Consider the following 27,918-nt stretch of genomic DNA (forward strand, 5'->3'; position numbering starts at 1 on the left):
ACGCGAAGAGGGTTGGTAAAGCTCATCGTTGTGAGCTACTATACGAACGAGAGTTTGTTTCTCGTCAGTTGGAATTCGAAATCGACAAAAGTCACTCAAGCAGAGAAAAAAATAAAATGTTACCGAATGAGACTCATGAACTCGGCTCGAGTCTTGTCGCTCCTCCTGAACGCTCCCAGCATGGAGCTCGTGATGGTAGCAGCTCCCGGTTTCTGTACACCTCTCATCGTCATACAATGATGTCTGGACGGGAGAAAAGCACGACTCGGGACCAGGTTCAGTGCGAATCTGCGGTTCGTGAGGAAAAACGATACTTGGACATACGTGGCTTCGATCACAACCGCAACTCCCATAGGTCGAATGGCCTCGTCGATCGCAGTTGCGATCTGCTTTGTCAACCGTTCCTGAACCTGTAGCCGCCTTGAGAACGTTTCGGCGATCCTGGCAAGTTTCGACAATCCCAACACAAACTTGTTCGGGATGTATCCGATCGAGACCTATAACAAGAAGGGGGTTCATCGACAGAAATGTAGAGGAGAGCGAGCAAGGAAAGTACTGACTTTGCCCGAGAAGGGAACGAGGTGGTGTTCGCACAGGGAAAAGATGTCAATGTCCCGGACAATGACCATTTCTTCGTGGTCCTCGGCAAAGATGGCGTTCCCAATGACATCTGCGGCGCGAGTTGTGTCGGCGTCAAGGATCGCCCGGCAAAAGGATGCGAAGAAAGTCGTACCTGGTAACCTCTCCTCGTATCCTTTCGTCATCCACAAGAGCGCCTTTGCGTACCGTTCGGGCGTCTTGAGCAATCCGTCACGATCCGGGTCTTCTCCGATGCACTCGAGGACGGTTTTGACCGCCTGAGCGAGTTTCGCCTGTCGTTCTGCTTTTTCCTGTTCGGTCGAGTTCAACCTCGCGAGAGTCCCTTTGCCCGGCCACCCGAGTCCATGTTGGTCTGGGATCGGACTCCCGACTCGAGATCCGACGAACGGTTCGAACGAGTGTGCCTGTTTGTGTTCGAGCGCCAACGTGCGGAACCCTTGCAATTCGAGTCGTTCGTCCTCTTGCGATTGGGCGACAGGATCGATCACTGCTGCTGTCGAGGTCGAAGCGTGCGCATCCGATGGAGGCGAGTGAGACGAGACGAGTTCGGATTTGAGGGGAGAAGAGGCTTGAGGCATGTGCAGCGGGATCTGATGCGTGGAAGTTCGATCGTTGTCAAGGTCGCTCATCTCGCTTGTACACTTGTGTCACTTGAACAGAGGGCGGATAGAGGTGTGTGGAGCTATAATTTCTTTTCTCTCATCTCTCCCCGCGCAGTTCAAAAGCCCCTGTCCAAAATGATTGACTCTTTTTCTTTTTCTCTCCCTCTAAACCCCTGTCGTTCTTCCCGCTTGGTACATCTGTCGAGACTCTCAGTCATATAAAGGCACTCTCTCTTCTAATTCCGCAATCAGACTGTAAAAAAGCTCATTATATTTTTTGCGAGTGCGTGACCTCTTTTAGGCCTTGGCGTCCATGATCGCTTGCACAATGTCTCCATCAGCAGATTTGATCGCCTCGATGGCTGATTTGTTTCAAGGAACCGAGTCAGCTTGGCGAGATCAGACTTGAGCACCACGAAATGTAACGACTAACCCTTTTCCCGCGAGCAGTTGGCTTGAGATTGAACGAGCGCGACTGCGTAGCCAGAACGGGTGAGCCACTACCGTGGATATAGCCGATGAGGGCAAGCACGAGAGGGACTTACTGTCAGAGTCTTCGACCTTGGTCTCGGTCGCAGGTTGCTTCTCGCCTCGGGCTTCAGCGAGGGCCTTGGCCTGCTTCGCTTGCCTGGCAGCCTCGGCAGCTTGACGCGACTCCGACTCGGAAGCGGATCCAGCAGCTCCGGCACCCGATTGCGGCACGGTTTGGATCGGAGGGAAACCAGCAACGGCGTCCTCGTTCTTGCCCTCTCCGAACACGATGTAGCACTCGGATCCAGGACTATTGATTGAGCAGAAGAAAATGGTCAGACAGCGTAGGGGCGCGCGAGAGAGGGAGAGGGCAAGACTGACGACTTGAACACCTCGGGGTTCGAGATGGCGAACAGGACACCCTTGGGACGCTTCATGACGACACGCGAGACGCCCTCGATCTTCTTGAGACCGAGCTTGCTCAGCGCTGTGTTTCATGCGATCAAGAGGTCAGCGATCTGCGCTACGAGGTCGACGTGCGATGTGATGAGGTTGATCGCTGCTCACCCTTGCGCGCCTTGAGCTCCGAGCGACCGAGGGTCGAGGTTTGGTCGGTCAACTGCGACGCGGCGAGATCGTTGGAGAGTTCTTCGAGCGACATTCTGATAGGATGCGAGTAGGGTGAGAGCGCAAGAGCGATCCGTCGACAGGACTGAGGATTCGCGGTTCACCTCGCATTTCGCTCGCCCTAGCTCTCACTTGGGCCTAGTTACGCTGGATCCAGCTCGTGTGTGGCTCTCGCTGTGTCTCGCGTTAGGGTCAATCGTCGTTTCTGTCTCTGTGTTCGAGCTCATCTCGTCGTCTCCCGCGTACTCGGATCCGTTGCTCCCGCGTCCTGCCCACCTCGCTACCATGTCGGACACTGCCACGCTCGACCAGTACCTTCGTGACACGCGATCCGACTTTCTCGGACGCAACTCCGAAGACGCATGGGTCGTGGTCATGGGCAACGAAGCCGGAGGTGCGCACCACATCCCTCCTCGCGTTCTTGTCAAGCTCGCCTCGCTGTGGCAGAGTGAGCACTGACCCGAATCGATTCTTCAGACCTCGATTCGCTCGCGTCGTCGATCGCATACGCCTACTTTGCCTCGGTGACCACGACCCCACCTCGCAAATTTGTCCCGCTCCAGCTCACTCCTCGAGCCGACCTCTCCCTCCGACCCGAGAACCTCGCGTCCCTGTCCGATGCATCCATCGAGCTCGGATCGCTCCTCACGATCGACGACCTCCCTTCGCCCCCTTCAACAAACAATATCGAGTTTGTCCTCGTCGATCACAACTCGCTCCTCCCCATGTTTGCCGATGCCGACAAAGACGACGCTGACTCGGATCGAGTGATTGCCGTCATCGATCATCATGTCGACGAGCACCAACACGAGTACGCACGTCCCCGCGTGATCGAACCGACAGGTTCTTGCGCGAGTCTCGTCACGACTCACTTTCTCGCTTCAAACACGACCACCTTTGGCCCTGACAACACACCTGCGGTTCGCCAATTGGCCAACCTGTTGCTCGATGCGATTTTGATCGATACTCGATTGAAACCGAGTTCGAAAGGAGGCAAGACGACCGACACTGATACCAAAGCCGTCACCTTGTTACGAGCTCAACTCGACCCCAACTCCGAGTCGAACTCGCTCAATGTCGAATCTCTCCAAGAAGAGTTGAGTTCAAGGGCCGATCGGTTGTTACAGTTGAAGGAGAACGTTCAAGGGATGAACAGTCGAGACTTGTTGAGACGCGACTACAAACAGTACGTCGCGACTGATGCGGCAGGTCGTCTCGTCAAGTACGGCTTGTCGACCGTCCCCCTCGGACTCGAAGTGTGGTTGATGGACGAAACCTTTGAACGGGGACATCAGATTGAAGGGCTCGTGCGCGAGGTCGAACGGTGGATGGACGAGAGAGGGTTGGCACTCGCGGGAGTGTTGACGAGTTACACCCACGTCAAACACAAGACGGGCGATTCAAAACATCGCAGAGAGTTGCTCGTCGTCACTCGCGACGCACGGTTCGACGACGTGTTGGACGCACTCAATCGACAGGAGAGTCTCGATTTGAGAACCTGGAAAGGGATTGACGATTTTGGAGGGATCGATCATGGACGAGTCCAGGGGGAGGCCAACATGCAGTGGAAGGTTTGGCAACAGCACAACACGAAGGCGACGAGGAAACAGGTCGCACCGATCGTAAAAGATCTTGTCGAGGGTGCCCTGCAGTGAGAAACGAAACGAATTGCTTGTCTTGCATATGAAAAGAACGCGAGCGAAAGAGGCGAAATGTTGTTACAACAGGGAATGCGGGAGGAGCTACAGGACTTGCTGCGAGCGTTTCCACAGCGTGACCCAAAAGGCTGATGCGTGAGAGATTCGACCGAGAGAAAGAATCGAAAGCTATATTTTCGCGCCTTCTCCGAGTCCTTCTTTGCCCGTCGATTTGAACTGCGCCGGTTCGTTCCCCCGGAATCGTTTCCTATGTGTCCGACACTTCAGCACGTGCATACATCAAGGACAATCGATGAAAGAGGGACTGCTTTACCTCATGTCCAACTGCGAGGCAGTAATTTCGAGCGTTAGCATTCCTCGTGGACGGCGCGGGAGAGACTCCTCGAGAGCAAGACTTGCCATTCCCTTCTTGCATTCGAAGAACGACTTGCGCAGCAACTGGCACTCTTCGGGCAATTCGTCGACATGATGCTTGAGGCAGTCTTGCGGTGTGCGGGCTGGTTCGGACCGCAGCACGCAATCCGACTTGAGGATACACTCTGCCAATGCTTCCCTCACGCCTGAGCACGACATGTATGAGGGTCGATCGTTGAAAGTGAGAGGGAGAACGATGTAATCGCTAACTCAACATCGCGCCTATCGTCTCTTGATTCCGTCATTCTCCTCTCGTTGCGATGTTATTACGGATACGAAACGCCAGTTCAGGATCAGTGAGGTCGCTCTCGACCGCGGCATCTGCGGCGCCCTACTCGTACGCTCGCCTCGCCTCTCGTGCGCTCCTGTCGGTCCGAGGTCCAGACTCGACCAAGTTCCTCCAAGGACTCGTCTCGAACGACGTGCGCAAACTACAAGTCGAGCCGTCCATCTACGCTGCCCTGTTGCAAGCCGATGTCAGTACCCAGAATTTCACGACTCGCTTCCTCCACTTTCGGATCCTGAACCCCCTTGTCTGTCGATTCACCTAGGGACGGTACATGTCGGACATTTTCCTGCACCGACGAATCGAGGACAATGATTTTTGGCTTGATCATCCCGCGGAACAGACTGCCCGATTGCGCCAGTACCTCAAACGTCACATCCTGCGCTCGAAGCTCAAACTCGCCCTGCCTGACGGCGAGCACGAGCTTGTACAAGTGTGGAAGAACCCTGGAACCCAAGCCGACGAGACAGTCGTTGCGGCGGAGCAGTGGATCGACGCACAAGGAATCCCTCTCGACCCGAGAGTGTTTGGGTTGGGCTACCGTGGGGTCATCAAGCGCGAGCACTCGTGTCCGTACCTTATCAATTACCTCAAATCGATCAAAGGTCATGCTGCTGACGCGAAAACTTGCCATTCTTTCTTTCATGCGAAACAGTTCCGAGCGAGTTATTCGCCGAGGCGAGTGAAGCGCATTACCATGTGCACCGGTTACGCTTCTCGGTACCAGAGAATCCTCGAGACTTCCCGGCGTTGCCGCTCGAAGCGAATGTCGACTTGATGCATGGAATCGACTACAAGAAAGGATGCTACGTCGGTCAGGAACTCACCGCGCGCACCTACTTCAAAGGGGTCGTCAGGAAACGTGGCGTGCAGTTGAGGCTCTTCCGAGAAGGCGAAGTGTACGGCATATCCTCTCGTCAGTCGACTGTGCTCAACTAACTCCGCCCGAATTCGTTTTGCAGACCTCCATCAAATTTCTTGCCGACGACGAGCGACATTTCGACGTTGATTCCATCTCCAAACCTGTTCCCGACTCCACCTCCAGGTTCAACTTTGACTCCAGTACCTTCTTCATTGTCGAAACCGACCGGAAGGACGCGACCTGCCGGGAAACTCGGGTCGACGCTACCGCTCGCTTCGCCTTCGGGGTCCACCATGACGGTCGGATTTGGTTCAGTCAAGATCGACAGTCTCGACCAGACGTTCCTTGTGTCACCTCCACCTCCATCACCAGAGAACGAGGTGCCCGAGGACTCTGAACACGATGACGCTGGACCCTGGTATGCGCGAGCGTGGATGAGCGAATGGGTCGAATTCAAACTTGAAGAAGACGAGATTCGAAAATCTGCGGGTGCATGAAATCAAGTTTGCATCCAGCTGTCTTTCTCAGAACCACACAGAGAGAATTTTGCAGTCCGAAAACGAGAACTCGATTATTAGTCGCGACAATATTGTCGCGCGATGATTCACATGCCTTGGGATTCCGTCACTCCTCGAATCCGTCCTTTTTCCGCATACGGCCAATTCCTCGACGCCTCGAGTCCCATCAGTCTCCTTTCTGCTACTTGAACACCGCCGAGGCGACCGGTCAGCGACGCCTACGGCCTCGACTTGTGACATCTGGCACCGCACATCTATATCCTCGTACCAGACACGACACCGCAGCGAGGATGCGATCATTCATCACTCGTACTCAGTGGAGACCAATCTTCACCTCGACCCGAACCGCTTCACCCTCGTCAGCTGTACCCAGCGCGTTCACTCCAACTCGCGCGACCTTGGCTGCAACCCAAGACAGTCACGGTTCCAAGCTAACCACACCAACTCCTCAGACCAAACTGCGTCCACGAGATCGACTGCAGTTCATCGAAGACGCATCTTCCTCGGCGTCATCCGCAGTCGAAGGAGGCGACGAACCCGCCGTCGTCCCTTCCTCCCAGTCTGCTTCGAGCACCAACAGCCACGAACAGTCTACAAACGAAGCGAGCCCAGACAGTATCGTACTCGATCAATCCGCTCCGTACACGGGGTTACCTCCACTGCACACGCATCCGTTCCACTTGCCCCGAATCCCGTTCTCGACTCATCGGTTCATTCGTCAACTCGAACAACAAGAGGTCAAACGCGACACGGCAAAAGTTTTGAGCAGTTTGCTCAAATCGTTGATCCTGAACCGTGAGGAACGTATTCGTGATGACCTCTTGTCGAAACAAGATCTCGAGAACGTGAGCCTGTATTCAGCAGTACCGAAAGTCCCCGCTTTCTTTGTCATGTCACATTGACACACACGAATGCGAGCATACAGGAAGCGTACCTGTTCTCAGCTGCGTTGAACGAGTTGAGAACTGGATCGCAAGTCAAATCGCGAGCCGATTCGATCACGCTCAAGTCGTTGACCGCCTCGTTACAACGCGAGTCTGACGGAGTCGAACAAAAGATGAAGGAAGACATGCAGCGGTTGAGGTCCGACATTCAGTTGGAGATGAACGCACGCAAGGAAGAAACTGGAACTGAATTGCAAGGACTCGAAATGAAAATCATGGTTCGTTTGCACCTCGTCCCGTCTCCGTCTTGTGGTCTTCCAAGCTGATGGTGCGAACTCGTACGCTGGGATCAATGTAGGATCTGAACAGCAAGTTTACCATCTTGCTTGGAGAAGTCAGGACCGAGATTGAAGCGACCAAGTGGATTTCCACTCGTACGTTTTGCGACCCTTGCGCCTCTCTTGCATCCGCTCAGCATGAACAGAAACGTATTGATTGGAAAATGTCCACACCAGGACGAGTCATGACTGCGATCGTGATCGTGGTCGTGTCGGTCGTCGCATACTTCTCGTCGTCCTCAGCCTCGAAATCGAAAGCGACAAAACCCGACAAACCCGTGCCGAGTATCGAAGAACTCGGAGTCAAACCTGATCCTCACGAGGAAGCGGTCGATGTCGCGACGGCTGGCCCGCATGCACCGGGAACAGTTGGTCAGGGTTCACAACCGGGAGGATGGAGTTTCTGGGGATCATCGTCTCCAATCTTGACACCGAGTGTGCCTTCGCCACCAGCTGCTACGAGTGTTGCAGGCAAGAGACTGGGAGAACAAGAAGAATGAGATGGTCTGTTTGAATAGAGCATTGTATCGACGGTCGACTCTCGCTCGCTTGGACTCTGCCAACGTTGTCATCCAATATCATGGTTTCTCTGCGCAGTCGTTTTGGACGTAGTTGAGCAAAGGGAACGGGGTCATGCGCGCTCGGGTCCCGTGCCGAGCAGCACGTGACCAAGCACCAGTTTCTGTTTCGGCGCAGTGAGAGAATGGCTATGCAAGAGTCGCTGTTCGCTTAAAATGTCTTCCAATAGTGCCGTGTCGGAATGTATTTCGCGGAACAGGCAGAAGAGAGGCTATGTCGACGTTGCGAGCACGCGAACTTGACTCGGGAATTTCATCTTGATCTTTATCCCTCGCACGAGTCGGTAAGTTGCGTCGTTCCAGTGTGCAACCCACGAGCGCAGCTTCGGATAGGCTTCTCGGATCATTCGCTGGGCAGTCCCATCGTGACCGAGCGGGGTCTGAAGGAATGCTCCCACTTGCGTGCGACTCTTGCCGAACGACTCCAACAACTGACATTACCGTCTTCGCTCGATCAGATCTACATTCTACGAACATGGCCATGCAAGCACTCCGGGAAGCGGGCAAGACCCTCCGAATCGGTATGATCGCTGGAGACGGTATCGGTCGTCAAGTCCTCCCCGTAAATCTCACCTTTCGTTGAACCTTTTGCGAATCTCGTAGACTGACCTCGTCTCTTCGAACGATGGACGCTAGGCTGCTCAACGCGTGCTCGAGAACGTTGCTGGTATCCCCAAGCCGAGTTTCATCCCGCTCGACGCTGGGTTTGAACACTTTGAGAAGACCGGTACCGCCCTGCCGCCTTCGACCGTCGAGACGCTCAAGAAGGAGTGCACCGGCGCCATGTTTGGTGCCGTCTCGAGTCCGAGTCACAAGGTTGCTGGATACAGTTCGCCGATCGTCGCACTGCGCAAGGAGATGGACCTGTACGCGAACGTGCGTCCGGTCAAGAGTGTCGAAGGTCACGACCCGCGCATGGTCGACATGACGATCGTTCGAGAGAACACCGAATGCTTGGTCAGTCTCCTTTTCTCTCCTTTCTTCGGCACTTGCTGTTTTCGTTTCAAACTGAGATCCCTTGTATTCGGTTTCCTTTGTCGACAGTATGTCAAGCAGGAACAGATTGAAGAGACTCCCGCTGGTCGGGTAGCTCGTGCGACCCGTCAGATCTCGGAGCGCGCCTCGACTCGCATTGGTCGCATGGCATTCGAGATTGCCCTCGCCGCCGCCGAGGTCAAGAAGCAACGTGGTGGATCGTACGGATGGGTCGTGAGTCGATCCACTGGTTTCTCGCGCCGAAGAAGAAACAAAATCTGATTCTGATTATCGTTGGTACCGGTTCTTGTGTGCACAGGGAGAACCGACAGTCACCATCGTGCACAAGTCGAACGTGCTCTCGATCACGGACGGACTTTTCCGTGAATCCGTTCGAGCCGTCGCGCAGGAGTACCCGCATGTCTCGGTCAACGAACAAATTGTCGATTCCCTGGTCTACCGGTACGCTGCATCGAAATTTCGGCGGTCTCACACTCTTTTCGCGTTTCGTCTCGCTGACCCAGAGTTTGCGACAGTCTCTTCCGTGAGCCCGAGAAGCTCTCGACCCTCGTCTGCCCTAACCTCTACGGTGACATCGTGTCGTAAGTCTTGCTGCTCCCCTTCTATCTCCCAAGAGATGATGTGCGCTAAACTTTGTAAAATACCGACGGTGGTCAGGGATGGTGCCGCCGCGCTGGTCGGTTCTCTCGGACTCGTGCCGTCTGTCAACGTCGGTGACTCGTTCATCATGGGTACGCTGTCTTTTTCCTTGCCTGCAATCTCCTCTTTTCAGATCGGATTCCCCTAACAAATCTGGTTTTCCGAAACACGAAACAGGTGAACCTGTTCACGGTTCCGCTCCCGACATTGCCGACCGAGTACCGGCGATCGCGAACCCGATCGCTTCGATTCGTTCGGCCGCCCTCATGCTCGAGTTCATGGGCTACGTCGAACCGGCGGCCAAGATCTATGATGCGGTCGACCAAGTGATTCGGGATGGCAAAGTCACTCCTGACCTCGGAGGCAAACTCAGTACCGACGAAGTCACCGAGGCGGTCCTCAAGGGTCTGTAAAAAAGTACAACTTGGTCACGTAGGATACGAGAATGAAAATTCTCGGTAATTCATCCGATTTGTTTTCGTCGAGGATATCATGAGTGAGAATTGCAGGACAGACCGGACTGATGATGATGGAGAGACACGTTTACGAAGACGAGAAAAAAAAAATGGCACGTGCAGAACGGAAGTAAACAGAAATAGTCGCGTCTATGGGACGAAAAGAAAACAAAATTCCCTTGATGCTTCCCTTTTGTTACTGCATCTTGAACCACACCAATCCTGCCAATGCGATTCCATACCCGAAGATTTGAATCGAAGTGATGGTTGCACCTTGCAGCGCCCAAGAACCCGAAACCAACAAGATGTCTTTCAACACTCCTGCGAGGGTCAAAACGAGACCACTCGCAGCTCCGATCAGGAACACGGACGACAAGTTGAGCGCGAACGTTGCGCAGGCACTGTATCACAACGAAATAACGAGCCCAAAGTCAGCTTAGAGAGAGAGAGAACGCAAAGAAAGAGATGCGGTTAACTCACTTGAACAGCAAGGTGGGTAATCCGACGAGTTCGACAGCATCGGCAAACACTCCGAGTCCTTCTACTGGCACAAGAATGACTGCATTGATCGCGAGACAGACCGGTGCAAAGTAGTACAGGGACGAGAGAGGATCGAGTCCCATCCCTTGCAGGAGGATCTGCACGAGCACGAGTCGACACGACTCGATCACAATTGCAAGGATCTATAAAAGACAAGTCATGTATGAGTGCCGAAGTCGAACTTCCGGGAGACAGAGAGGAGATGCCTTACTTGAACGAGGAATCCCATGAGTTCGAAATCGATCTCGCCGTACGAGGCGATCATGACTCCCAAACAGATGATGCCGACGATGCCGAGCGATTTCTTGTTCAGCTCCTTGATACCAAACACCGTCGTAAGCAGCATGACGGATGCAGGTGTGATCGCCTTGATCCTGTTTTGAGTAGTGAGCCGGTTGATCAGTTTGTCAAGCTCAAAGAAGCGCCGTCAAACCGATACGCAAGGTGAAAAGTGTACATTTGAATGAAGGACACGCTGAGGCGCAGGTAGACCCAATTGGACAGGACGAGAGAGGCCGAGAAAAGGAAGCCAACTGGCAGAATTTTCCGGATAAAGACCTCTCGATTCATCGCACCTGCGATCGACAGTCATGAGCTCTGACACAAGTCGAATGAGAGAACGCGCAAGCACCTACCGGTGGCCTCGAGTTCCTTTGCCTTGTCGACCAAACCGGTGTACCGCCGCAACACTCGGGTTGCGATTGTTTGGAACAGGAGGTGAATCGTCGTGAGGGCCTGTCGCAAGATTGCCGCGTCAGAAGCATGATTCGAGATGCCTTGCAGACAAATTCCAGGCTTACGACTGGGTGCGAGAAGCCTTTCGTCGAGAGGATGTACTTGTTTTGAAGGATGACGAAGCTCGAAGTCGAGATCCAGCACACGATCGGGACCCACGTCGGGAGTCTGCGCCACAGGGGTAGTTCGCTTGGAGATGTCTCGGGGTCCGCAGTCGAGGGTTTGCGTTGCATGCGAAGGCTCTCGACCTGAGGCATGGGTTTCTGGAAGAACGGAGTCTGTTGTTGCTGCTCCTGGAAGAATGCCGAAAAGTCGTGTCCGTCCCTCGAGGGCAGCTTCGAGTGCGTGGTAGACATGCTGGGCAGATTGGGCAAGGACGTCGGGAGAATCGGAATTCGGATGGGGCGACAACGCAATGCGTGCCAGTCTCACAAGGATTCGCCGGTTGCTATCGAGAGAGTTCGTTGTCAGGCATGTGTCGAGAGCGCGGTTACGAACCATTTGACCTACAAGCGCCGAAGCAGGATGCGACTCGAGGCCACGAAACGCGAAGCGGGCGGGGTGCGAGGAACTGATCTGGACAAGCTACGATCCTTGCCGGATACTGTCAAGGGTTTCTTGCGAGCTTGGTGGACGTCTGGCCTTGTGCAACAGCCGATGCGGTGTAATGCGAGAACCGAGGTCCGCGGCCGTTCTCGCGTGCAGGCTGCATCGCATGCCACTTTTGGGAAATACGCCTCTCTGGAGTTACAGCATTCCGTAGGATACCCAATAGGATATTCCGGTACAATGCTATCGTAGAGTCGACGAATATTGATCTATTAGAGCTCACTATCTCTCCAAAAGTGGTTCCGGCCCATCACGTCAAAGATTTCGACGTCAGCATCGTCAAGACATGCGGCGCGCCGTGTGTTGACGGTCGGAGCGAGTTGTAGTGCTGGCGAGACAAGGAAGAGAGCCCAGGACGGGATTAGCTCTTCTCCTCGAATCAGCATGGAAAGACCCAGACTCACCTCGCCAAGACCGTACTGCTTCCGGTGATATCTGTCAATCCACAAAGCTCAGTCAGCCCGCCGTTTTCCAAATCTGGAGAGTTCGGCGCGCGAGACTTGCGAGATGAGCATCGCTCGTTCCATTGGCAAGTCCTCGCCATGCGCAACGGGTTCTAGCGTCCCGGCCTGCACAACATAGATAGGGGCTTGATAATGAAGCGACAGTGCTCGGATCTGGCGGAGTGGCGAACATTGGTCAATACGCGGCATCTCATACGTATGAAACGCTCTGATCAACCTACTTCGGGCTCTCCGCCCCATTCAGCAGTCTTGGCCACCGTGTCACAATATCTCGAATACTCGGCTGCGCGACAAACGAGCAGTTAGCCATCTCGAATCACTCCTGGCCCAGCAAAGCTTGCCCGACTCCGCGCCTGCGATATTACCTACCGGGACTCATAGGCATGTCTGGGTCAGCATCGCTCACGAGGAACGGAAGGAAGTCGTCAGGGTGCGCCCGGAGGTAGTTCGAAGCGTGCGTTCGCGTCGAGTGGTAATCCTCTTTCGCAGGCTACACCGAAAACAGAGACGCTATACTACATCAGCACAGTGGAAAGGATGAGGTTCCCTTCAGAAGCTGTTGACTCACGGCAAGTTTGAGAAAGTTGGCTTGATCCGCAATCGCCGAGAACAGACTGTGGACGTCGCCTCTGGTCAGATTCTCCACATTGTTGGCCCCGCTGTGACGAGAACAGCAGCACTGACCAGTGACCATCGGGATCGACCTCTTTTACATGCACCTTGAGCTTCTTGAGCTGGGCGTCGATCTGAGAACGCTCCCGCTCGACTGACTGATCGTTCTCGGCAAGAACTTCTGCCGCTGCCTGCTGTCGCTGCTGCTCAAAGTGATCCGCTTTTCGTAGCTGACCATATCACCTTGTGGGTTCAGCTCGTCTCTGGGTTTCGGCGCGGAGCGGAGACGCGAAACAGACTTTGCGGGCTTGTTGGCGCGACACTTTCTTCTCTCCGTTGCCGTCGTGTTGCCGGAAAGCGCCCATCATGCCTTCCTTGAAGTCGTGCAGGCGTTCCCGCGCGGTACCACTGCTGCTCGTGCTCGACTTGCTCGATGTGCTTGATGTGCTGCTGTTGCTCGCCAGCGGTTCGATCGGCTGAGACGACACAAGGGATGCGTCATCATTCACGCCGAGCTGACTGTCGAGCTGGTCGAGAAGCTGGTCGGCCAAGTCGAGCACATCGCCTTCCTCGGCCGGGTCGATTCCGTCGTCTCCCGTCGAGATGACCTGCAGCTCGTCTTGTCTCGCTGCGCGCACGTCCTGCACGAGCTCCTTCGCTTTGCCCTTCTTGACCTTGTTCGTGCTGCTGTTGGGCTTCTTGGCCGGCTTGAGCTTACCCCGCGCGAGCAGCGGGTTGATCTTGGGTCCCGAAGTTGCGGGCGGGAGCGTCGACGCGACCGACGCTAGTACTTCCTTGTTGTGCTCGTGGTGCTGTACGGCAGGTGTAGCCATCTTTTGTGGCGTTGATGAGGGAGTTCAGGCCGAACGTTCGGCTCGGATTTCTTCCACATCCTCATCCATCCCTCTACCAGTCCGAGATTTTCGGGCTACGTCTGCTTGGCCACATCCTCGACTCCAGGGATTCACAAGTTGATAAGAAACAAAATGTGGGTGAAAAGGTTAGAGCCGCGGACTAGAATAAAATGCTTGTCGGCATCATTCAAAGAGGAGCGCGGGAAAGAATCTGTAGGAGCCGAAGCACTGACATGCCGTGCCGCGACGTTGACCTGTCGACGACAGGCTGTCCGGAGAAATGCAAGCGAGGCAGGCGCGACCTCCGTGGAGACGCCTGCCGAACAACTCGCTCGAGAAGGTTTTTCCGGAGCCTGAATACGCAGATTCGTGCCCAGAAACTGTATCGGCAAATCAAAAACGATCGAAAGTTCTGACGCGGGCCGCCGAGATTTGAGCGCGTGCGCACGCCGGTGCGTCTGCCCCGCTCCGGATACCATCTCTCCTTCTTCTCTTCTGGAAGTCTCGACAACAGAAGCAAGCTCGCCAGCGCTCTACTGCAAATCGTTGTCGAGCGATCCGACAGACGACTAATTGCATCACCCTCGGTTTCAACCTCCTCGCGCTATCCTACTCGACTTCCTCACGCTCACCATGACACATTCTGACGCCTGGACCGACTTCTTCGAGCCTTCCGCGATTGCCGTGGCCCTTCTTGCAGCTCCCTTGGGACTTTCACTGCTCTACGTCCTGCTTCCCCACTTCACGTCTCTCGCCCCGCTCCGACGCTTCCCTGGACCGTTCACGGCCGGCTATACACGCTGGTGGCTCGCGAAGCAGGCGCGTAATGGCAGGCGCAGTGAAATGGTGCACAAGGAACACCTCAAACATGGTCAGTCACATTTGTCTCCTCAGCCAGGCTACAAAACGCGCGGGATGCCGTACTCGGTCGCTTCGTAGCAGCATTACACCTGCTAGAGTTTGAGACTGACTCGGTACCTCGCTCGTGCTCTAGGGAAATTCGTTCGAATCGGTCCGAACGAAGTCTCGGTCGCCGATCCTGCTGCACTCCCGATCGTCTATGCGCACGGTAGCGGCAGCATCAAGTCGGACTTCTACGATGCCTTCGTGTATGTATAATTCGTATCATTCGGGTCGCAGACAGAGGGCTGACAGGGCAGTGATGGCTATTCGTCCGTCACAGCGCTTCTCCTGTGCGTGGGCTATTCAACACGCGCAACCGGGCCGAACACACGAGAAAGCGCAAGATTGTCTCGCACACGTTTGCACCCAAATCTGTGCGCGAATTCGAACCATACATCGCTTCGACCGTGAGCATCCTCCTCAAGAAATGGGACGAACTCGCTGCGAAAGCCAAAAAGACAACACCGACTTCAGGGGAGCGTATGAAGGGCTATGCCGTCGTAGACTCGCTCGATTGGTTCAATGCGCTCGCTTTCGACATCATTGGCGACCTCGCATTCGGTTCGCCGTTCGGCATGCTCGAGCGCGACGCGGCCGATATTGTCACGATCACGAAGGAAGATGGTACGGTCATGCATGCCGGAGGGGTCCAGATCCTCAACGAGCGCGGAGAGTACTCTGCAACTCTCGGCTGTCTGCCGCCGTGGATTCGACCATACATGAAGGTACCGCTCGGACCTCTTTCTCCTCGCATGGTTTCGTTTCCTGACTGCAATTCATTATCGTGTCGCAGTACGTCGACCCGTGGTATGCTCGTGGACTCGCGTCAGTCAAGAACCTTACTGGTATCGCCCGCACTCGCGTCAACGAGCGTCTGCAGCAGGGTGCCCTTGATCGCAAGGATATCTTGTCGCACCTTCAAGCGGGCCGGGATGAGAACGGTCAACCGATGAGCAAGGACGAGCTCACGATGGAGGCGCTCACTCAGTTGATTGCCGGATCCGACACGACTTCCAACTCTTCATGGTGAGCTTACGTCTCCGAGTCACTTACGGCGCACCCTAAACGTCTGACAATCATTTGGCTCCAGCGCAATCCTGTTCCAGATTGTCTCGACACCTCATGCGTACAAGAAGCTGCAGCAAGAGCTGGACGAAGCGTTCGCGGGCAAAGGCATCTCGGGCGTGCTCGATTACGACGACGTCAAGGCGCTCCCGTACCTTGGAGCCTGTATCAACGAGGCACTACGCAGACATTCGACCTCGGGCATTGGACTCCCGCGCATCATGATGGACGACACTGAAGTGCTCGGCGAAGTGTTCCCTAAAGGCGTACGCTTCTGCTTCTCTCGCTCTTGACGCCCGCCCGTTCTACCTCTGACGCGAAGGTTCATTTGCTGGTTCCAGACTGTTCTCTCTGTCCCTTCGTACACGATTCACTGGTCGACCGAGTTCTGGGGTCCCGATGCCGCCGATTTCAAGCCTGAGCGCTGGCTCGAAAGCGAGGACAAGGCGCGACAGCTCGAGAAGCAGCTCAACATCTTTTCGTACGGTCCACGGTCGTGCGTTGGTCGCAACGTTGCGTAAGTGCCCTTCTTCGGTATCACTCTATCCGTCCAAGCTAGCACAGAGCTGATGTTTCTCCTCTTTCTACCCGATTCCGATCTCTAGCATGATCGAACTGTTCTGCTTCATGGCAACTCTCGTGTACCGCTACGACTTCAAGCTGGTGGACCCGAACCAGAAAGAGCTCGACGTAGTCGAGGGTTTCTTGAGGAAACCGACCGGATGCCAGATTGGGTTCAAGCTGCGCGAACCCGCTCAATGATTCCGCTCGTATACGCGGTACCTCTTTCTTCTCCGTACATCCGCCTTTTGTGTTTGTATTGTAGTTATGAAACAGGTCTCCGATTTTGTCTCTTCTGTTCTCCAGATAGCGAGCCGCTCATGGAATGACGTATCGCGTAACGAGACCATCGGTCACGTTCTCAGCGGGACAGAGAGGGAGAGGGAACCAGCAAAAAAGTTGTAGCGTCGTCATCGATGTCAATTGCAAATTTATAGATCGGAAATGCCAAGCCCTCCTATCATTGATCCACTCACCTCACCTTCGGCCCCAAGTATGGGTACCGAGAAAGCACACCACACGCCAAACCGGCCTCAACATCACTACACTACGATCACTGGACACCGATCGTTCCGCAACCCGTGGCCGTCCGCTTCGACGCCGTCTGCATCGCAACTCATCTTTGGCGGGTCCTGGTTCGGGTGGCCCAAGATCCACCTGCACAAGCACAAGTTTGCACGAGAGCTCAAGGTCCTCAAACCAGATTGGGGAGATGTTCGAGTGCATGAACTCGAGATCAAGGAGGACGCGAGGCGTCGAAACGAGGGCGACAATGGGCGCAAACGACCCAAGTACCTGCGAGGGACCTGGCTCGGACACGCAGCGGCATACGTCGAGATTCCGCTCGAAGACGATTCTGAAACCGAGAAAGAGTCGGTCAAGGACAGCGACGAAGAGACTCGGACCCAGAAACGAAACACGATCAAGCTGTTGTTTGATCCCATCTTTTCCGAGCGAGCGGGTCCGACAAGCTACACTGGTCCTGGACGACTGCGACCTCCACCGTGTCAGGCCCAAGATCTGCCTGGAGTCGACGCGATCCTGATCAGTCACAACCAGTGAGCTAGTTACCGTCTTATCCTGGCATGCCACGATAGATTGACACAGTGAACCATTGTCCAACAAGCTACGACCATCTCGATCTCAATTCGGTCACAGCCGCGCTCGAGAAATGGCCAAAGGTCAAATTCTTTGTACCGCTAGGCACGTGCCGCTCTCCGAGTCAGCAGCAGGCACGTTGACGACTAACGCTTGAAAACTTTGTATCCAGAGAACAAGGCATGGGTCATGTCGCTCGGGGTTGACGCGTCTCAGGTGTACGAGCTCGATTGGTGGGACGATGTGCAACTCTCGCCTCGCGACTTTGTCTACCAGTCACCCGTGGGTACGACTCTGGCCAAGATCGAAGACGAGGCGGCTGCGTCAGACACAAACGGGTTCGACCGCGAACGGATACGCTTCACTTGTGTTCCCGCTCAGCACAACTCGGGTTGGTCTTCCTTCTCGAGACGTTCCCACTAGTCCGGTTAATTGAATTCTTCCGCACACGCACACAGGTCGATCACCCGCAGATCAAGGTTCGACATTGTGGTGTGGCTGGGTCGTCGAACATCTCGTCTACTCGGGCCCTCCTACGATTACCCAAGCTCCCGCCCAGAACTCGAACGAGTCATCCAACGAGCCCTCACCTGATGTCCCTACTCCTTCACCTACCGCTTCGCCCGCGAGCACAGCGAAGCCTGGGCCCGAATCCGACTTTGTCCCGCGCCCGAACCCCTATACTTCAGACTCGTCGGGAGCCGATGTCGTCTCGGAGGCCGCAGAGGCACTCGCGAATTCGATCTCGACTCGGGCAAAGGCACTCGAGGGTACGCCTGCTGCCAAGTACCAGCATAGGATGACGCGCAAAGGGGCAGTGTACCACGGAGGGTGCGTCTCGATTTCATCCTTGCTCCGATTGCCTCTCAGAGCAGCCTGACATTGAGTGTCTGTCTACTGATAGGGATACCGGTTATCGCCCGCACCGCAAGTCGAACGAGGTTTGCCCCGCATTCGAAGAGATCGGGCGCAAGTTTGGTCCCTTCGACCTGAGCTTCATCCCGATCTGGCGCGGAGGCAGTCTCGGTTTCGTCAGTGCAGTCGGTTTGAGGGTGAGCTCATTTCGTCCTCACGGCAGCATCGTGCTCACTACTGACGGATTTCGCATGCGGCACTGTCTCACGCGGGAAACGTTCCTAGCTTCATCACGAGAACATTGCATCGGCACTGCATGGTAGCCCATCAGACGGGGTCGACATTCACCTCGACGTCAAGAGTCGCAATTCAATCGGTGAGCCCGTTCGCCCAGTACACTTTGAGCTGTCGAGGCAGGACCTGACGCCCTTGTTCTCGAATGTAGGGATCCACTTTGGCACGTTTGTCGGAGCCGAATCGGAATCGCTCGAGGCGATCATCGAGTTGCAAGAAGCAGTCGAGGAGGCGGGCGTCAAGACTCTCGACGATCCGAACGAGGACGAGAAAGGCCGAATGGGCGTCTTGGATCTAGGCGAGACGTATTGTGTACCGAGTAAGTCCAATCTTGTATTGCATTGAGCCCGCGCGTACGGCGAGAAAGCCAGAGCGTCGAGCTCGACCCAACCCGCTCTCAGTTTTCTGTTCTGACTTGGTCGTTCCGCACTCTAGTCGACGACCTCGTGATCGTCTCGTAGACGGCAGGATCCGCCGCTTCGAGGAAGCGCATATAGACCGCATCAGCTGTATCACTAATCGTAGAATGGAGATTCCGCATGGCAGAAATGGCTTGCACTGTTTCACTTGTTGTTTTCGATTCGACTGGAGAGGCTTGACTCGGAAACCGTCTGAAACTGTTTTCCATGTACGCTGTGAACGACTAGTTGGACGAGAGCTGCGCAACCTAGACTTGGCACCGCCTCGACGCTTCGTGCATTTGCAATATTGGTCGCGGCAGTTTCATCTTCACTGCGTCTCTCGTTCATCTACTGAACTCGCTCTCGTTGCGGTTTCAACTCCGCAGTCGACTTGCACACCTCGCGAAAGTACGCCGGCCCCGACGGAGTCTTCGCAGTACCGGACAAGCCGCCGCTGCGAACGTCATTAACTATCGTCTCTCTCGCTGCCGCCGGTGCTACTGCCAGCGAGTGCAATGCCGTCTTCTGTATCCGGATCCGTTGAACCGATGGACGACAAGGCCACGGCGAGCAAACCTGCGGGTCCGCAGCGACAGTCGTCCGCCCATGCGGGAGACACCCGCCATTCTCCCTTCCCACCGCTCGATCTCATGCTCAACCGCGACCGCACCGTGTCGGCAGCAATCGCAGCTTCCCTCTCGCCTGCACGAGCCGACAAGGGCAAAGCGAAAGATGATGGCCTCGACCATGTCGAATGGGCACGCGGCAAGCACGGCTTGTCCCCCGGTAAAGCAGCCAAGCGCCTCTTTCCGAAACCAAACCCGGTCAAGCGACTGTACCGCAGGTTCTTCATCAAGCGAGACCTCGTCTACGTAAGGAACCCCACCCAGCACTGTGCTCATCCTTCAAGGTAGTGCGTGCTCAACTTGCGATCTTCGTGTGGGTGCAGGGACGAGAGTGGACTCCAGCCGAGCTCGACGAAGCAGCGAAGCGGGGCAATTTCCCTTCCCGACCCAGCGATCTGTTCCTCAAAGTGAGCATCGCAGCCTCTTGCGCTAGTTCCGCCCTGGCTCAATTTTCTGATAATTTTCTGGTCTCTTCAGATGTACTCTGATGTGCTGACCTGCCTCACGCGAGATCCACTCGCCGGAAACGTCTCGCCATCCCTCCTCGGAACCCAAGGCACGATCCCGCTCAGTATCGTCTCGACCATTCCCGACATCATGCGCCATTACTACGACGTCAGTGAGTAGCTGTACCGCTTCGTCGCAACAACCCGAGTTAGTGCTCATTCACGTCCTGCTCCCTTTCAGTCGTGCTCGCAGAGAAAGAAGTGTTCCTCGTAACGAGTCAGTCTTCCGTCTTCGCGCTTTAGCCTTGACGCTTTTCCTGTATTGACCCGGAACTCGATATCTACAGATTATTGGCAGTACGCTTGGCTCGATTTGGAATCGAAAAGTGCCCGAAAGCTGACACTATCGTGTGCAGACCATCCGATTCTGTCAACACGGTTGCGGCGGGCCTGCGCGAGTTGAATAAGCGAGTAGGTAGTCGCAAGGGACAGAAGATTGTTGTCAAAGTCATGTGGGATCGCGGAGCGATTCCTCAGTTGTGGAAGTAAGACGAATCGGCTTGGGCTCGATCGCGGCTGGCACTGACGGACTGGAGCCGCCTTGACAGCAATCACGTTCCCGTATCAGAATCGACGTGGATTCCACTTGGTCTCCCTGACCCGAAAGAAGTCGAGAACCTCATTTTGCAGGTCGTCAATTTCCACCGACCCCTCGTTGGCACGTTCCATCAGAAGGCAATGGTCGTAGATCGCAAGATCGCCATTCTCAACTCCAACAATATCCAGGATCGGCCAAACCTCGAGGTGAATGGGTCTCGGTGCGCGGTCACACGATCTCAAAGGTTGTTCCTGACGCGGTCCTGCCATATTCTCTAGATGATGATTCACCTCGAAGGTCATATTGTCGATTCCATCTACGACAACATTCTCATTTCGTGAGATTTTTCTGTTTTTTTTTGGCTCTCCTGTTGTGCCAAAACGATTGAAACTGATATCGCTTCAATGATGATCAGATGGAACAACGTTCTCACACCGTCACTGCCCTGTCTCGCGGAACCATCCCCCTATTCTCCACTCGCGCCGAAACCTTTCGCATACACTTTTTCCGACGCGAATGCCTACCTCGCTCAGATCGACGTGGCGAAAGCAGCGAAAGCCGCTCGGATCCTCCTTGGGCGCGAAGACGCCAAGGCGAAGAAAGGAGAACAAAAGGACCGCCTCTCACCTCCCGAGTGGTGGGGACGAGATTCGACCCCGAACACACCGGGAGCGCCACCGGGTCCTCATCGACTTGCTTGGTTTGGAGGTGGAACCGGTACCACTACGCCCGAGGAGGGTGAAGGTGAACATGGAGGAGGCAGGTTCGCGAGTCTCGTCATGCAGTTGGTCGAGAAGGCGCGGGAGGAGAAGGGGTTGGCACTTGGGTTGGGGGGACAACAACCCGCGCCGAGCTCGCAGCGCGAAAGCGTGACGCTTCCATCGGCCGCAGCGGGAATCTCGACGTCGCCGCATGGACAGGCGGTCCGTTCTCTCGACACTCCCACCGATGCTCCGACAGAAGTGCCTGCTTCCTATCTCGAAGGAAGAAGCAGCGTTGCCGATAGTGGGGTCGAGCTGCACAGCAAGAAGAGCGACAAGAGCGTTGCAGGAGAAGCTACCAACTCCGAGTCGCAGAACCTGCAAGCACGAGGGGTCACTTCACGAGACTTTGAACAGCCTAAATCCGAGCGGGCCCCGCTACAGCTCAATATCGACAGTCAGTATACTCCCATCGTCTACAGGTCGATTCCCCTTATACTGATTCGAGCTTCCGAGAATAGATTCGGCACACCAAGCAGCGGCCCCTGAAGCCTCTTCACCACCCGGCCTCGATGCCGCTGACGCATCCTCGGGCTTGGCTCCTCCAAAACGAACCCCCTCGATCAGCGATGCGGACAACAAGGAGAAAGAGCTCCCTTCGCCGACCTCGCCTACGAAGGGCACCAGCAGCAGTGCACGACTTGCAGCGCTATCCAAAGCGCTGAACGCGGGAGCCCTCACGGAGATTCAAGCTGCCATCGAGGATGAGAATTTGATCAGCGATTTCAAGCCGCACATGCTGCATCGTTCGCACAAACCATGCCGTGAGTAGTTTCAAACGGCTCATCAGCAACTTAGCGCTCACATGACGTGCCCCGTCACTCGCAGCCATCGCGCTCGTCAATCGTCGACCTCATGGCTCGCCGGGTCACAACGACATTCGGTGTCCGCAAGATGCCGCTTGGCTCGCCGCATTGCGCTACGCCGAGAACAACGTCTTCATGTGCGCTGCGTCTCACTTGAAGCGAGCTGTGGCGAGTACGGTTGACTGATCGATCGTTGGGTTTGCAGTCAAACGCCAACCCTCAACGCCAAGCCAATCGTTCGAGGGATCGTCGAGGCCTGTTCGCGAGGCGGTAAACTCAAGGAAGGGATTCAAGTGACGCTCTTCCTCGATCTCGGCTTCAACGACAAGGGAGAATCGATCCCGTTCCAGGGTGGCACGAACGAACAGGTCGTTGCGCGGCTGTATTCGCAATTGATCAGCCGGGGCAAGTCGAAGAATTTGCATGTATACTGGTACACGGGTGAGTATACAATGTCTTCCTGATGACAGTAGAGTATGCTCACGATCTAGGAACTTTTCGCTCATACAGGCAAAGATCAAATTCGTCCGATTCGAGCGATTGCAAAGAGCCGAAACTGTCACGTGAGTAGCGCATTAGTGATAGGGTACCCTGTCATGTTCGCCACTGACATGCCACATTTCGATATGCAGATCAAGTTCCTCGCGGTTGATGGTCAGTGCGCGATCCTGGGCAATGGCAATCTCGACTCGCAATCGTTCTGGCACTCGCAAGAAGCGAACGTGCTCGTCGACAATCCTCAGATCGTGGCCGATTGGATGGACCAGTTGCGCACGAACCAATCGACCCATCGGTACGGCAAAGTCGACGACGACGGAGTATGGCGAGATCCCGTCACAAAAGAGGAACTCGACAAGGGTGAAGACGTTGGGTGCATCTCCGCATTACGCGCGGTCATTTAACGCTGCTTGCCCCTCTCCAATTTGTCTGTGCCCGTCAGCTGTCCACTGATTCGCTTGAATCGCATCTCGCCTTGTCTACCTTTGTGTTTCTCGCTTTTACCCCCATTATTTCACCGGTCCTCCGTGTTCGCTAATATGATACCCGTTCTATTCCGTACAAATGCTGTCAGCTTCCCTATTGGAAATTTATTGAGGCGCACGCGCGCAGCCTGCTCTGTCTCATCTCTCTGTCGGCTTCCTTCATGACTTCAGAGGGTCTGTACCGCTCATACGGCGCACTCTTGCTTGGAGCGCTTGTGCCAATCTATACTGCCTCGCACGCGTCAATCCGTGTACGTCGTCTACCCAAAGAAAGTGCCGAACACGTCAAGTCTGACCTCTTCGGGTTCTCCTCACATGGCAGGTTCCAAAATCGGTCAAGAAGCTATGGAAGCAAGGTGGAGACAAGCAACGTGACGCTAAATCAGGGTCGGACGAGGCTGAAGACGAGGACGAAGAGGAAGAGGAGAACGAAGTCGACCGATTGACCGTGAGTCTCTCGTGGAACCTTGTCCGGTGTCAAAGCCCTGAACATGAATCGACCTTGTCAGGCCGAGGATGCGTACCTGTTTCCGATTTTGGGCAGTTGCGTGCTGTTTGGATTGTTTCTCGCTTTCCGCTACCTGGACAAAGCCCTCTTGAACAAGATCTTAGGAGGTTATCTCGCCATCATGGGTACAGGAGCGCTCGTCAAAGCTCTTGGAGACTTGGGCAAGAGCGTCATCGGCGAGCGACGGTTACAAAAGTTCGACAAGGTTGGTCTCCTCTTCTTACGCGCTCTTTCCAAGCTCATCACGTGTCTCATACTCTATTTGTGACACGCGTTCAGTACAGGCTACGTCTCGACAAGAACACCGAAGGTATATCAGCTCCGGGCCGGCTCGGTCTGCTTTCGAGTTCCTGCTGACGGGCCATTCGCAACGACAGCCCAATTCAAGTTCTCCTTCACCAAATTACACGTTTTTGCCGGAATCGGCGCTGCCGTGCTGACGGTCTCTCAGCAATACACTCAACACTGGGTGCTGTCCAATACGCTCGCGCTCGCGTTCGCATACTCGGCGATCTCGGTCTTCTACGTCGACTCGTTTCTGACTGGTTCGATCCTCCTTGGTGGTCTCTTCTTCTACGACGTGTGGTGGGTGTTTGGAAGCAAAGCCGTCTTTGGTCAACAGGCCGATGTCATGGTCTCGGTCGCAAAGGTGAGACTCGCAATTGCGTTCGTTTCGAGGCCCCGTGCAATTCCCAAGGATCTGACGCCCCAAGTCGCGACTCGTTTCCCAAGAACTTTGATGCGCCGATCAAAATCGTTTTTCCAAAGGATCTCGCAAATGCAAAGGATTTCACTCTGCTCGGACTTGGCGACATTGTAAGCGAGACGTGTCCATTCGTGCTCTTTCATCTCTTCGACATTGATGAAACCTCTACGGTGAAAATGACAGGTCTTGCCCGGTTCGTTCCTGGCCCTCGCGCTCAGGTTCGACTACCATCTCGCAATCAAACGAGCTGTGGCCCACTCGCAGAATCCGCCTCGTCCATCTAGATCGTTCCCGAAACCCTACTTTCGCGCAACGTTCCTGGCCTACGTGCTCGGACTTGCTACGACCATTTTCGTCATGCATAGGTTCCAAGCTGCTCAGCCGGCGCTGCTGTACCTGAGCCCGGCGTGTGTTGGAAGCGTCGCTCTTGTGTCGCTCATCAGGGGCGAGAGTGCGGAGGTATGGAAGTGGGAAGATGGAGACGAGGAGAGGAAGGCTCGCGAGGAGAAGGAGAAAAAGGAGGGAAAGGAGGGAAAGGAGAAGGAGAAGGAGAAGGAGAAAACAGCAAAGGACGACAGCGCAGACCAGGAGCGAATCAAAGACGAGGGAAGAAGCGTTGAGGGACCGACTGTCGAGACGACCAGCGTCGAGGTGGATGGCGGACGAGTGTTGCGAAGTAGGGCTTCGAAGGTACTGTGAGTCTTGCAAGAAAGAACCCTTTCCTACCTGGAGAAATGTTTTTGCGCTTGCTCGAGTTTGTGCTCCAATTCGACCGCGAACTACAAATGAGAGGATCGTTGGTAGTGTCAGACGCGCAAGAGCCAGGGAAGATCGAGGGGAAAAATTGGACAACTGACATCGGTGATTCTCCCTTCTCGGTCCCATTCGCTCGCGATCCTCTTGGCATCCCGCTCTCGGGCACGACGCACCTTTTTCTTCTGCGCTTTGTAGTCTTTCGTAGAGACTCCCTCCTTCCGTTCGACTGGTTGGGTCAAGCGATCGAGGCGTGGTTTGACAAGCCGTTCGAGCTCTCGCTTTGTCAAGAATGCCCAATGCTTCAATTCGTGATACGTGAGGGCACGACCTGCGCAGTATTTGCCGAGGTTGAAGTCGCTTCTGCCGCTCTTACGCTTCTTTCTCGGGGGAAAGAGAGCATTTCGCCTAGCATCTTCCGCGTCATCCTCATCGGAGGATGAAGAGGAGCTTGAGGAGGAGGAGGAAGAGGAGGAAGGATCGAGAGCCAGCAAGGTTGCTGGATCGTATTTATCACCCTGAGTGCAGACGTGGCATCAGTCTCTGCGATAGAGAAGAGGAGAACCAAGTGATGTCAGAGCTTACAGAGAGGTTGCCAATCAACGTCGCGCGTCGGATCTTGCCCTGGGCGCAAGCTTCGCAAGGCGGGTCTTCGATCATGGCGCCTAGGCTCGTAACAGCAAACTCGGGAAAGCTATCAAGTGCGTTCTTGAATTTGGGCAGCCATGCTTGCGACTCGACGAGGCTAACGATGGTATCTCGGATGCGGCGTTCGACACGGCGTTTCGCTTCCCGGAATTGCTCGTGCTCGAGCCAATCAGTTTCAGGTGCCGCAACCAGATGGACGAGGTAGTGGATGTAGGTCTGGGATATCGAGGCCAAGTTTAGCTCGTGAGTGTTTCGGCTCGAGAGAGCGATGGAGCGCAAGTTGTACATACGTGGACGAAGTGCATGAAGGGTAATGTTTGGCTATTCATGCGTTCTCGTAACTCGCTGAGCTGACGCTCGGCGTCTCCATTTGCTTCGTCTCCCTCTTCATCGGCCACGATAAAGTCGGAAGTTTCGGAAGCTGCAGCGTCGTCTTCAACAATTTCGACTTCGACACCATCTTCGGAGCCGCTGGAATCCTCTTCGGCCTCGTCGGATTGGCCCATGTAGGTGGGATGCGGTTTTTGCGATGCGGCTTCCTCGTCACTTGACAATATCGTCACGACTTGCGAACTTGATTGTTTTTCTGAAGCAGGCAGGACAGTAAGCCAAGTCAGCGAAGCCAGATACGAGAAGTCGGTCGTGAGCGCAGGCGAAACACTCACGGGCGCGTGCAGCCCGAATAATCGCAAACTTGTCGGCGGTGTCCGACTTGGTACTCCGGAGTTTCTGCTCCAGGACCGTCTCTTCACCCGAGATCTCCAAATCATCGGATTCATCTTCCTCACTCGTTGGTCCAGCCTCCGCTTGACGTGCCTCACCCGAGTTCTTCCTTTTCAGAGGCCGCCTTGTGGGCCTTACTGGCTCTTCGTCCTCGTCGCTATCTGCCACCGCCCTTGCCTTGTTTTTCCCTTTCTCGGCCCGCTGACTCTTTGCTAGTCGTTTTTGTCTGAGCGCCTCCTGATCCGCCTTCACTAGTTTGTCTGCTTCTTTCCTTCTTCTTCGTGCTTCCTCCTTGCCATAGACTCGCTCTCGTTCGCTTTCATCCCACTCTTCCGACTGCAATGGCTCGTCGTCATCTACGACAAAGTTGTCCGAGCCAGTAGATTCGTCCGCCGATCGCCGTCGCTTTTGCGCTCGAGCGGAGCTCTTGCGTTTCCGTGCGGCGCGTTCTTGCTTCGTCTCGGGCGGTGTTGCTGTTCGATCAGCCACTCTGGTCGACTTGCCTGATCCTGGATCGCGCGGAGTGCGACGTTCGTAGACCAGTTCGTCTTGAGAAGCAGCGGACACTCCCGAAGAAGAAACCGCCCTCTTTCGCTTCTTGTCGCGATTCTTTCTCGTGCTCGAAAGAGGAGGACGAGCTGCAGGAAGATCCTGCTCACTGTCACTTAGGATGACGGTCGGTCGACTTGGCGACGCGAGGGGTTGGGTAGCCGATTGTGGCCGTGTCGAGAGGCGTTTTGGCGATTCGGGTGAAGCGACGCCACTCACTTTCAAGTTGGACGGATTTGTCGGTGATCGAGAAGCTGAACGTTTCGAGGATGGTGTAGGCGCGTCGTGCTCGTCCTCATCTGATTCGACGATGCGCCGTTTCTTCGAGACCTTCACGGACCTCTTCGGAGTTACGGGCTGTAGCTCGCTGAGATTCGAATCGGAGGTCTCGTCCGACTCTCCCTCTGATTCATCTCGAGGCAGTGTCTGAGCTTTGCGCTTGTTTCGCTTGCGTCGCTTATTGCCGCCTTGATCCTCATCGAGCGAGTCTCCCGATTGATACTCCTCGTCGTCCTCTGCTTCGAGGTCGAGCATCTCCTCCGAGTCGGTTTCAGAATCATCGGTCTCTTCCGAGTTGTCCGCGTCGGATTCGTTCGAGTCGGAACCCGGACTGGGAGACGGCTGTCTCATCACGTGCGAGCTGCTTTGGCGGTCGCTGTCGCTCACATCTTCACCTGCACTGTGTAATTCGTCTGCGGCGCGCTTGCCATGGTCGAATGCTCGCCTAACCGGTTCACGTTGGCGCTTCCGAGACGAGGCGAGTGGGGGCGAGGACGGTCCGGGCGAGCGAGACGATCGAGGGCGCGCCGAGTCACTCGAGACGCGTACCGAACCAGTATCGCGAACGTGAAGGGTGCTCTGGCGTAGGCGACCCATCGCGAGCTAAGTGTTG

General features: G+C 55.2%; 13 protein-coding genes across 13 annotated transcripts; 8 read left to right on the forward strand and 5 right to left on the reverse strand.

Annotated features, from left to right (window-relative positions):
- Positions 1-119: 119 nt before the first annotated feature.
- On the reverse strand, positions 120-1,178 carry FOL2 (GTP cyclohydrolase I; the record flags this gene model as incomplete). The annotated part of the gene is made up of 4 exons (XM_076676057.1): positions 120-243; positions 325-497; positions 561-670; positions 734-1,178. The coding sequence occupies 4 exons, from the start codon at positions 1,176-1,178 to the stop codon at positions 120-122; spliced, it is 852 nt and encodes a 283-aa protein (XP_076536595.1).
- Positions 1,179-1,499: 321 nt separating this feature from the next.
- EGD2 (Egd2p) lies at positions 1,500-2,334 on the reverse strand (the record flags this gene model as incomplete). The annotated part of the gene is made up of 5 exons (XM_076676058.1): positions 1,500-1,564; positions 1,636-1,677; positions 1,748-1,983; positions 2,055-2,160; positions 2,241-2,334. 5 exons carry the CDS (start codon positions 2,332-2,334, stop codon positions 1,500-1,502), a joined length of 543 nt encoding a protein of 180 aa, XP_076536596.1.
- A 251-nt stretch (positions 2,335-2,585) lies between these two features.
- Positions 2,586-3,955, forward strand: PPX1 (exopolyphosphatase; the record flags this gene model as incomplete). Its single annotated transcript, XM_076676059.1, has 2 exons — positions 2,586-2,694; positions 2,778-3,955. 2 exons carry the CDS (start codon positions 2,586-2,588, stop codon positions 3,953-3,955), a joined length of 1,287 nt encoding a protein of 428 aa, XP_076536597.1.
- A 677-nt stretch (positions 3,956-4,632) lies between these two features.
- Positions 4,633-6,017, forward strand: IBA57 (Iba57p; the record flags this gene model as incomplete). The annotated part of the gene is made up of 4 exons (XM_076676060.1): positions 4,633-4,848; positions 4,924-5,263; positions 5,314-5,557; positions 5,621-6,017. The coding sequence occupies 4 exons, from the start codon at positions 4,633-4,635 to the stop codon at positions 6,015-6,017; spliced, it is 1,197 nt and encodes a 398-aa protein (XP_076536598.1).
- Positions 6,018-6,328: 311 nt separating this feature from the next.
- PUT7 (Put7p) lies at positions 6,329-7,760 on the forward strand (the record flags this gene model as incomplete). Its single annotated transcript, XM_076676061.1, has 4 exons — positions 6,329-6,883; positions 6,964-7,200; positions 7,281-7,356; positions 7,438-7,760. The coding sequence occupies 4 exons, from the start codon at positions 6,329-6,331 to the stop codon at positions 7,758-7,760; spliced, it is 1,191 nt and encodes a 396-aa protein (XP_076536599.1).
- A 553-nt stretch (positions 7,761-8,313) lies between these two features.
- On the forward strand, positions 8,314-9,886 carry LYS12 (homoisocitrate dehydrogenase; the record flags this gene model as incomplete). The annotated part of the gene is made up of 7 exons (XM_076676062.1): positions 8,314-8,400; positions 8,475-8,795; positions 8,883-9,047; positions 9,133-9,275; positions 9,350-9,415; positions 9,492-9,565; positions 9,651-9,886. The coding sequence occupies 7 exons, from the start codon at positions 8,314-8,316 to the stop codon at positions 9,884-9,886; spliced, it is 1,092 nt and encodes a 363-aa protein (XP_076536600.1).
- Positions 9,887-10,124: 238 nt separating this feature from the next.
- Positions 10,125-11,559, reverse strand: JCM15063_004960 (uncharacterized protein; the record flags this gene model as incomplete). Its single annotated transcript, XM_076676063.1, has 6 exons — positions 10,125-10,329; positions 10,409-10,611; positions 10,680-10,842; positions 10,926-11,043; positions 11,104-11,203; positions 11,269-11,559. The coding sequence occupies 6 exons, from the start codon at positions 11,557-11,559 to the stop codon at positions 10,125-10,127; spliced, it is 1,080 nt and encodes a 359-aa protein (XP_076536601.1).
- A 503-nt stretch (positions 11,560-12,062) lies between these two features.
- Positions 12,063-13,721, reverse strand: OTU2 (deubiquitinase OTU2; the record flags this gene model as incomplete). The annotated part of the gene is made up of 8 exons (XM_076676064.1): positions 12,063-12,140; positions 12,217-12,247; positions 12,317-12,429; positions 12,498-12,559; positions 12,646-12,766; positions 12,845-12,890; positions 12,961-13,118; positions 13,188-13,721. 8 exons carry the CDS (start codon positions 13,719-13,721, stop codon positions 12,063-12,065), a joined length of 1,143 nt encoding a protein of 380 aa, XP_076536602.1.
- A 654-nt stretch (positions 13,722-14,375) lies between these two features.
- JCM15063_004962 (cytochrome P450) lies at positions 14,376-16,472 on the forward strand (the record flags this gene model as incomplete). Its single annotated transcript, XM_076676065.1, has 7 exons — positions 14,376-14,613; positions 14,737-14,851; positions 14,926-15,370; positions 15,439-15,671; positions 15,736-15,976; positions 16,052-16,227; positions 16,316-16,472. The coding sequence occupies 7 exons, from the start codon at positions 14,376-14,378 to the stop codon at positions 16,470-16,472; spliced, it is 1,605 nt and encodes a 534-aa protein (XP_076536603.1).
- Positions 16,473-16,766: 294 nt separating this feature from the next.
- Positions 16,767-18,979, forward strand: JCM15063_004963 (uncharacterized protein; the record flags this gene model as incomplete). Its single annotated transcript, XM_076676066.1, has 8 exons — positions 16,767-17,329; positions 17,398-17,474; positions 17,542-17,760; positions 17,828-18,200; positions 18,274-18,421; positions 18,510-18,600; positions 18,670-18,837; positions 18,954-18,979. The coding sequence occupies 8 exons, from the start codon at positions 16,767-16,769 to the stop codon at positions 18,977-18,979; spliced, it is 1,665 nt and encodes a 554-aa protein (XP_076536604.1).
- A 488-nt stretch (positions 18,980-19,467) lies between these two features.
- JCM15063_004964 (uncharacterized protein) lies at positions 19,468-23,058 on the forward strand (the record flags this gene model as incomplete). Its single annotated transcript, XM_076676067.1, has 14 exons — positions 19,468-19,791; positions 19,869-19,952; positions 20,023-20,164; positions 20,233-20,268; positions 20,339-20,348; positions 20,408-20,536; positions 20,600-20,795; positions 20,868-20,926; positions 21,005-21,747; positions 21,812-22,114; positions 22,179-22,293; positions 22,362-22,597; positions 22,667-22,719; positions 22,789-23,058. The coding sequence occupies 14 exons, from the start codon at positions 19,468-19,470 to the stop codon at positions 23,056-23,058; spliced, it is 2,700 nt and encodes an 899-aa protein (XP_076536605.1).
- A 242-nt stretch (positions 23,059-23,300) lies between these two features.
- On the forward strand, positions 23,301-25,052 carry YPF1 (aspartic endopeptidase; the record flags this gene model as incomplete). The annotated part of the gene is made up of 7 exons (XM_076676068.1): positions 23,301-23,390; positions 23,462-23,587; positions 23,649-23,852; positions 23,927-23,957; positions 24,025-24,296; positions 24,380-24,463; positions 24,537-25,052. The coding sequence occupies 7 exons, from the start codon at positions 23,301-23,303 to the stop codon at positions 25,050-25,052; spliced, it is 1,323 nt and encodes a 440-aa protein (XP_076536606.1).
- Positions 25,053-25,075: 23 nt separating this feature from the next.
- Positions 25,076-27,902, reverse strand: JCM15063_004966 (uncharacterized protein; the record flags this gene model as incomplete). The annotated part of the gene is made up of 5 exons (XM_076676069.1): positions 25,076-25,132; positions 25,211-25,624; positions 25,692-25,970; positions 26,045-26,340; positions 26,420-27,902. 5 exons carry the CDS (start codon positions 27,900-27,902, stop codon positions 25,076-25,078), a joined length of 2,529 nt encoding a protein of 842 aa, XP_076536607.1.
- Positions 27,903-27,918: the final 16 nt, after the last annotated feature.

Source organism: Sporobolomyces koalae (genome assembly GCF_050403365.1).
Source record: "Sporobolomyces koalae JCM15063 DNA, S_koalae_JCM15063T_v1_ctg3, whole genome shotgun sequence".
In the NCBI taxonomy this organism is placed as follows: Eukaryota; Fungi; Basidiomycota; class Microbotryomycetes; order Sporidiobolales; family Sporidiobolaceae; genus Sporobolomyces; species Sporobolomyces koalae.